The sequence below is a fragment of the Zingiber officinale genome, chromosome 1B (genome assembly GCF_018446385.1).
Source record: "Zingiber officinale cultivar Zhangliang chromosome 1B, Zo_v1.1, whole genome shotgun sequence".
Classification (NCBI taxonomy): Eukaryota; Viridiplantae; Streptophyta; class Magnoliopsida; order Zingiberales; family Zingiberaceae; genus Zingiber; species Zingiber officinale.
Genome location: NC_055986.1, coordinates 151,838,593 through 151,847,838, shown reverse-complemented (window position 1 = coordinate 151,847,838; position 9,246 = coordinate 151,838,593). Strand labels below are relative to the sequence as shown.

Sequence of the window (9,246 nt, the reverse complement as noted above, 5' to 3'; positions counted from 1 at the left end):
CCACTGATTTTTTAAAACTAGATCGAGTTAAACCTCAGATAATTGGGATAAAAAATCACTCACCCAGGTGTTCAATATAATCGATTCCATTCCAAAATATAAATAAATAAATTATAAATATATTTTACCTTAGTGCAACCATTTTTTATATATGGGAGGTAAGATATCTTATGAGACATAATTTATCAGTAAAAAATGGATTTCAAATACCAACTATGTCAATTCGGAGAATAACTAAACCCGAGATAATTTTACAGTGGTTAGATATCATATTTATTTCTTAAATATTTAAAGATCAAATCTTAATTTTAATAAATTAATAAATAAATTTCTTTTAATAAGTTCTTGACATAAGGACACTAAATTTTTACAGACTAATATTCCTAGAATTAATCAGTTTAATTTTTTTTAAAAAAATACTAGCGAGGACAGAGAACGGTTTCCTTGCTTTGGTGGATCGGCCTGTCCTGTCTCTCTTTCTCTCTCCTGTCCTCCGCATTTTTCTCTTCAGTGCTGGATCGAGCTGAGCTGCTCCCCCCGCTCCCTCCGTTTCCTCCTTCCCTTCCGCCTCTTCCTTGTCGTCTTCTTGTTATTCACCTCGTCGCAGCGACGGGGGTTTCTCTCGCATTGTGTTCAGCGTATTCGTAGCGGCGTCATTAGCTTCGGGTCGCGGCAGCAGAGGAAGAGGTAACGCATGGGATCTGGAGGCAGCAAAGATGCTTCGACCGCGTCTTGCTCTGGTGGGATCAGGAGGTTGAGATTGAGGGGAGTTCGGGTCTTCAACTCTTCCTCATCCTGTTTTGGCCTCACCTCCATTCTGGCGGATGGCCGTCAGGTGATCACTCTTGATCTGATTTGTAAGATGCCCGATCTATCGTTGATAGGGGGAGTGTCACGCTGTCACTAGATATTCTCTCTGATATTGTTATTCGTTCATTCCTTCTCGGCCAAGTACATTTTGTTGTTCCTTTTAGCAACTTGTGCTGTCTTTGTTATTTGAGAGTTACTCATCTATGCGATATGCTTTAAAATGTTGCTCTTGTATCATAAAATGCTCGTTTCCACCTTCTTTCTACCCCTCAATCCACCTCTCGCTCCTGAAATTAGAGGTTTGAATTGTCTCCGTGGTGCCACCATTCCACTGCTTCTTGCTGGCCTAGTTATTTGTTAGCATATTGTCTGACATTAGTAGGTCGAGGGGTAGGTAATATTATTTAAGTGCCAATCATTTCTGTGTTGCTAATATTGTTTTTCTTCTTATTTTCTAATAAATGATGGATTGGCCAATTCTCTTGATGCATCCTATCAATGATCTTATAACAAATTGATTATTTGTGTGAATGGAGTTTCTCCGCCTAATGACATCTAAATTAATTTTCTTTTCCTCAAATCTTTGTGGTTAAAAATCCCTCTTTTTCTCTCAACAACCTATCTAGGTTACTCTTCATGCAATTTATATCTGAATAATTCTGTTGTTTGTCATTGTGAATCTCTATAAATAAAATGACGTCTCCTTTTCTTGCAGAAGATAGACGTGAATGCAGCATCCAGAAGCTCCAATGGTGCTGATGAACCACAAAGTAAAACTGCCCAAGGAAATGAACATGACTCTGAAAAAATTATGCTACCTCATCATGATGGCTTGATTTTGCCACATTCTTCTAATGGTGAACAATGTGGACAAGATAACGAAGGTACATTGCAGATTGATTTTAATACCAACAGCAGTTCGGCTGTGAACTCCATCGGCGACCAATTGTCAAATACTTCAGGAAGGTCACATTCTCGTTTTACTTTTAAGCCTGATGGGATTAGCTCTAGGCTCAATAGAGCAGTCAGTTTAGGGTCATCAGGGTCCCATTCTCTTTTCTCAGCTGATGTATCGGTTCCAACTAGTGATCTTGGACAAAATAATATTGTAAACCATGATCATGTTGACTGTACACAAAATTGTAGCATAATGGGAACTAACTCTTCCCTAGATGTGGCTCCGCTTGATGAAGGAATAGAGACCACAATTAACAGAGATTCTGGTGGGAGCTTTATAGAATCAAGAAATACAAGGCAGTCTCAAAGAAGACTAGCAACACAAGAAACTTTAGAAGGCAGTGTACGGTTTAGCAGAACACTTAGTGTGGGAAGGCTCCGAGATAGAGTTCTACGAAGGACTGCATTTTCTGATGGTTTATTTGATCCTTCTTCCCTGGAGGATAGGTTTGTGTGGCCCAACGGGCAGATCATTGGAAGACGGGCATTGGGTGGCACTGGGAGAAGAGATTCTTCTCCCAGAAGGACTAATGATTTGTTGCCTGATTCTCCAAGTAATATTTCTTATAGGGCATCTAGATCTATGGATATCAATGATGACAATGTTGTGGATGCTCATCAGCGGAGAGCTGGGAATCATGATGTTTTTGAACACAGATCAGCTTTCCTTGAAAGGAGAAGAAGGATAAGGTCTCAGGTAGGATTATTAGGATTATGCTTTTTCATTGCTTATATATTTGCCATATTCTTAAGAAAAATTATTTTTCATTGTTAGGTTCGTGCTCTTCAAAGACTTGGTAGCCGTTTTGAAAGCTTATCAGGTCATGATAGATCATGTATACTGTCTGGTCAACATAGAACAGGCCACTGCACATGCAGAACAAGTAACCAAACTTCAAATGCTCCTGATGACCCAAGTTCAAGGGCAAGCATATCAAGAATTGTAATGCTAGCTGAAGCACTGTTTGAGGTATGGCCAAAGTGAATTCCAAACTGGATGAAATTGTTTTGTTGGCTACATTTTCCTTGTTGGAAAAGACAAAATAACTAATGTACTTTTTTAAGGTTTTGGATGAACTGCACCAGCAATCTGTTGTACTATCTTCTCGACCATCCTTTTCATCAATTGGGTCAGTTCCTGCACCAAAAGAGGTTGTAGAGTGTATTCCAATAAAAATATTTAGCAAGACATTGAAATGGCAAATTGAGGAGGCTGCGCAGTAAGAATCTTGCACCTTTTTTATCTCGCACTTTAATCAAAAGCACCCATGGAACTTTACTAAATGCTATATGATAGGACTTTGTCTTTCCTGATGGAAATCATTCTGCTTGTTCTCCTATAATGAATGATCAGTTGTTACAGAGGACTTTGAGTGCCTTATTGAGAATTCACATGCAGCTTTTCTGTATTTAGATACTTCAAGATAGAAAAGACTACTTTCTTTGGTCTCTAATTGCTATTGGACCTAAAGCTACTAGACTGACAATGCCAAATGCAAGCAGAGTGGCTACATTACTTTATACAACAAAGCTCATTTGATATTGGCATATGAATGCCTTGCAACCTGAGTGTTCTGATCCATTTCAAATCACACATACTTGCATGCACTTTCATCAAATTACCTGCTATAGATCTTTCTTTCTGCTTTTTATTTATGGAAAAGAGTTCTATATGGAACTCATTTTTGAATATGAATGGCTGTTGCACTCGAGATTTCCTTGTTCTCTTTTTTGTGATTTGGTTTTGTACAGATGTTTTATTTGCCTTGTGGAGTATGAGGAAGGAGATTGCATGCGGTTGTTGCCTTGCAATCATGAATTTCATCGGACATGCATTGATAAATGGCTGAAAGAAATTCACAGGTATTCTTATGCCTTATGATGAAATGATTTATTTTGATAACTTTGCTGACCATGGTTTAATTTAAACAGCATATTCAATCCTAAAACATATTGCTACTAACTGAATTCTGTTTCCTTGGGGTAATTGTGATAATTATTCTGAAGTCCCCTAATCTTGTGTCTCTTATGAGACCATGTTTGGTTCTTATTTCTTACCTCTTTTACCAATTATTATCTAGGGTGTGCCCTCTATGTCGCCATGATGTTTGCACATCAGATGCACCAAATAAACAAAAGTTCAGCTAGAGAAGCAACTAGATCCCGATCAAAATTCTTTCCTGCTAATAATTAGTAGGAAAATATTGTTTCTTCTCATCAAGAAACCCATTATGAATGGGTTTGGTGGTGTCGATCGCCTTCTACTTTGGATTTCATGTCCCCTACTGTGGACAAATCAGTGAAGTGTGAACAACTATCAGATGAGAGTACTCTTAATCTTGTATTTTGTAGATGAAACAACAATAGGTTCATTGATTTGTCAACATGGTGTTTCTGGTAATAACTGCTTTTCTACGTTTGTGGTATTTCTGCCCTCAAATCCTTTAGTTAAAAAGGCCCCAACGGGAGAACTGCACCACTCTACTTGGTGTGCGCTTGCAGAAGTTCAATTCAGTTGCTGGAATGTTATGTTCCTCATGCTGTAATTGTTTTTTTTTTAATCATCACTCTTTTGTTGAATATCTGTATGTTAATCCATCATCATGTGAGAAGTTGCAGCGAATGAAAGTTAGTTTGAAAATTTTTATCATCTTTTATCACAAACTAAGATAATTTTTAATTATCATTTTCTTTTATGTCTCCACTACAATATTTATCATCAATAATATAACTCTAGTAGATTAATTATTAATAAATCCATTAAAAAGTGAATAACTAGAGTTTGAAAAGGATGGTTAGAGTATGATTAGTTTGGTATGGTATATCGATACCAAATTTCATATCATATGTCGTATCGAAAATTTTAATATACAAAGATCATACTGATATCGTATTAAAATTTTAGTATATTAATTTTTGGATCGTATATAGATTCTATATTGTTAACATTTAAATTCCGATATCGACACGGTATACTGAATAACGAACTATTAAATTGTATATTCATATCATATTGAAATTATATACTGAATATCGAACTATTAAATTGTATATTGATATCATATTGAAATTTATCGGTACGGTATATGTAATATATCAAACTTCTTGATATTTTTCCATCCCTAAGCTAGTGGTGGTGAACAATCTTTCTCATACTTGTTCCGTGAATTCGTTCTCATTTATAATGTTTAGTTACATAGTGGAATAGATAAAAATGCAACCAAGACGAACAAAGGAAAGAAGCACAAATCACACGTTGATTTACATGGTTTAATTTGGTACTCTTAGTTCCTATTCAGCGACTTAGGGTCCAAAAGGTCGATCATTCCTTGCAAGTACTACTATTTTTCTCTTGGGATACATTTCAAAATAGAGAAACTTCTTCCAACACATTATACAACAATATGTCACTAACTCCTGATTTTCGAAAACTAATCTTTTTAATTTAAGAGATGGCGATGGAATGAAGAAATAGAAATAAACAAAAATGACTCATTTATTTTTATTTGGTTCATTGCCTGTGGTTGTTAGTCCAAGGTCCGTGATCGTTGATCACTTTCAATGATCAATCCACTAAAAATATTTTCCTCCGAACAATGATTCGGAGGCAAAGACTCGCCTTTTAGAAAAGAAATAAGGAACGGTAACACGTTTACCATTTCTTTAAATCTAATGCACAAAGACAAGACTTGTGAAAAATAATACTGACAATAAGGAAATTGAAGTAGAGTGTAGTTGTCAGTGTAGCAGTTCAGTGTTGTAATGACATTTCTGGAGCGAGACAAGAGTACGAGGATATAAAAAAATTGATCCTAAAGTTTTTGTTTGCAGCTTGTTTTATAAGACATTCTAGGCGCCTAGACCAGCCATGGACGCCCCCAGCTTGGTCTCATCCGATCCAACTACACCGTGAATTATCTATCTTCGGGCGCCTGGACTCCTTCCGGGTGTCTAGACTCGTTCCGGGTGCCTGGATTGTCGATATGGTGAGAATTGGGTAAAGCTCTATCCGACTTCTTTAGCTACGACTTATCCTTGTCCAGGCACTAGAGCCCTTTTAGGCACTTAGATGCTGACACGCGTAGATAGAATGTGCCACCTCATTTGCATGCTGGGTTGAGTTCAGGCCATCCGGACGCCTAGACCTATCACTCAGATCTCCTGTCTTCTAGAACTGATTTGGTCGCTTGAAGTTCACTAGTTTTGGATAGCTTTTGATTATCGATCCCTGCACCATAGTCTTAGCATAATAATAATAAAATATTAAGGGGTGATACTCTTACAATTGTTCGATCTTGACTTTGGATTTCCCATGAAACCTAGGTCTGACCAACACCTATTGTTCCCTTAGAGGGAACTCGTCCTTATCTCACTCCACTCAGGAGAGTTTACCTAGTGCGAAATATCCAATCCTCTTAACTTATTTGGACTTCCTGCTTAGCATTTGATTTTCTAACCCCAGGGCTTCCTCCGATGATTGGTCCTTACTTAACTCATTAACTTGTTAGATGTTCGATTCGTTGACATGTCTAGTCTTTCTACCTGGTATCCTTGATCTGCTAAGTCTTCTACCTTTGCCTAGTATCCAGTCCAACTAATCTATTAGGGCTTCCCTTTGCCTAGTATATGGTCTAGCTAACCTACTAGGACTTTTCTGATTGAGCTACCTATACACTTGATTAACTTTGTTAGATCACAACATAATTTAACTTTGAACCTTTACCAATATTAAAATCAAGTTCGATTAGTTGGTACTTTCTGCACCAACAGAATCCTTCATGAAACTTTTATTATAGGTTGTTGTCGATCTTGGATTGACTGAGATGCTAGATGTTGATGGTAGAAAGGGATGACCCACTCTTTACCTACAGTGTTAGTTTCTAAACAAAGTATAAAAAATAGCAACAAAAATTAAAGTTGAGACAAACACACCAGTAAACATTTTAATTTAATTGGGTTACAATTCTCTAGAGTTGCTATGTCAAAGGCCTATGCACCCATGGTTAATTACTTTTCTCCTCTTCCATAAATCATCGAAAGTGAAGAAACCTCTTACAATCAACCAATTTAGTATGACAAAAGTAAAGCAATGAAAGTTGAAAAATAATAGAGTTTGATCGTGATTTTCTAATGGCAAAGTTATGTTCTCCGAAGCCCCTTGAGCTCATTTTATAGCCTTCAACGTGAATATGTGCATTGGTTGATCTTGCAATCGACAATCGACTATCTATCACCACTAAACAACTGATTTTCAAATTCGATCCGAATCGTGTCATTGATCTTTCCATCTTCATCTCCAATTCAAATGGTTGTTGTAGCATTAGTTGACTATTCTATCTCCAATCGACTACTCTAATCAATTCCTGAACTCAGTGTGCATCTTTTGTAACCAACAGTTAATGTGTGAATCGATTATGTCAGTTAATTGTTGAACCTTCTATTCATCTTGTCGCAATCTTTGTTGGACCCCGTGGTTATTTTGATGTGATCAACTAAGTTAGGTTAGATCCTGTTTGGTTTTGACCCCTGTGTCTAAGTGTGCAGGAGCTTAGGAGTGCAGGAAGTCGAGCGGAAGACACAGATAGTGAAAAGGACAGCACGGAAAGGGAGCCGACGGGCTCGGTGCGTCCGAAGGACGAAAGAGCTACGAAAGAATACACCGATGGATGAGAAGAACGTGCGTGACGTTCGAGAAACGAGAAGCCGGAATGGAAGCCTGCTCGAGGAGAAGGCCAGAAATTGGGTTCGAGTGAGTTCTATTTCGGTTGGCCGCAATCACCCAAGCAAACGAAATTTCGGAAGCTAAAGTGAAGATGAAGAAGTGCTGGAAAAGCAGCTGGAGGCGCCCTCAACAGTCGTCGGAAGCACCTCCGCCCTTAACAACATTGAGGGTGCCCTCAAGACTCGAGCTGTTGGTGAGTGGATAAAGTTTTATCCGCTTATCCCTTTGGAGGCGCCCTCAACCCCTTTGGAGGCACCCTCAAGACTCGAGATAGGATTTTCAAGAGCTATATAAAGGCCCCTGGAGCTAGGAATTATGACATCAACTCTTGTACTAATTTCCTAGCAACTCTTGAGCTCTCTAAGTGTGTAAAAGACTTCTCCGCCTTCAGAGAAGGAGATTCGTAGTGTACTTTTTCAACCACCTTAGATTAATAACCATCTAGGTTGTAACCAAGTCAAATTGCTATGACTCTTCTCTTACTTTTATTTCTGTTATTTTATTTTATAATTTTTGATATTTTTAGAGTTGAAAGAACGAGGAGGCTATTTTCGTATTGCAAGCAATTCACCCCTTCCCTCTTACCGGCCCCGTTACACCAACAATCTTGTCATGATTGTTGGTGCAACCTTAGGTCAAGGTTGACCTGGTTGACCTGACTCGAGTTGACCTGACTCGAGTTGTATTTTGATGTTTGACGAGAATAGAAAAGTTCTATTCTGATGTTTGACGAGAATAGAAAAGTTCTATTCTGATGTTTGACGAGAGTAGAAAAGTTGTATTCTGATGTTTGACAGAATACAAACTTGGGAGATTATGGGTGCAATCTTTGGTCAAGGTTGACCTGGTTGAACCGAGGTGAGTCGACCTGATTCGGGAAATCCTGGTAAGTGAAGCCAGGTGAAAGTCCTGGTGAGTGAAGCCAGGCAAGGGAAGGTCCTGGTGAGTGAAGCCAGGCAAGGGAAATCCAGATAGGTCAAGGTTGACCAGACATCTGGTGAAAAGTCCAAGTATGGAGACTTGGCACGAGAAAAGTCCAAGTATGGAGACTTGGCACGGAAAAGTCCAAGTATGGAGACTTGGCACGGGAAAAGTCCAAGTATGGAGACTTGACACGGAAAAGTCCAAGCAGGGAGCTTGGCACGAGAAAAGTCCAAGTATGGAGACTTGGCACGGAAAAGTCCAAGCAAGGAGCTTGGCACGGGAAACGTCCAAGTATGGAAACTTGGCATGGGAAGTCGGAGAGGGCTTGGTAGCTCGTTCTCCGGACTAGGTCAGAGAGGGCTCGGGAGCTCGTTCTCTGGACCGGATGAAGTCGGAGAGGGCTCGGTAGCTCGTTCTCCGGACTAGGTCAGAGAGGGCTCGATAGCTCGTTCTCTGGACCGGATGGAGTCGGAGAGGGCTCGGTAGCTCGTTCTCCGGACTAGGTCAGAGAGGGCTCGGTAGCTCGTTCTCTGGACCAGACGAAGTCTGAGAGGGCTCGGTAGCTCGTTCTCCAGACTAGGTAGGGTTTAGGGCTGGGAGCTCTAAACCTGGATCGGTCTGGTGACCGATCCAGTGATACGCCGGTTGACTGATCGGTCTGGTGACCGATCAGTAACCAAACAGTGTGTTTCTGTGAATTACCTGATCGGCATGGTGACCGATCAGAAGCGAAGAAGATCGGGAGAAGAAAGAGGGGGGGATCGGTCTGTGGACCGATCCACCTAAGTCCTGATCGGTCCACAGACCGATCAGAGACGGGGCCAACTCTCACA

At 39.6% G+C, this 9,246-nt stretch overlaps 1 protein-coding gene across 1 annotated transcript; it reads left to right on the top strand.

Moving 5' to 3' along the window:
• The first annotated feature begins 452 nt into the window (after positions 1 to 452).
• On the top strand, positions 453 to 4,193 carry LOC121985130. Its single transcript, XM_042538416.1, has 6 exons — positions 453 to 835; positions 1,526 to 2,464; positions 2,543 to 2,737; positions 2,833 to 2,987; positions 3,520 to 3,630; positions 3,849 to 4,193. Exons 1-6 carry the CDS (start codon positions 695 to 697, stop codon positions 3,913 to 3,915), a joined length of 1,608 nt encoding a protein of 535 aa, XP_042394350.1. The 5' UTR covers positions 453 to 694; the 3' UTR covers positions 3,916 to 4,193.
• The last annotated feature ends 5,053 nt before the right edge of the window (positions 4,194 to 9,246 follow it).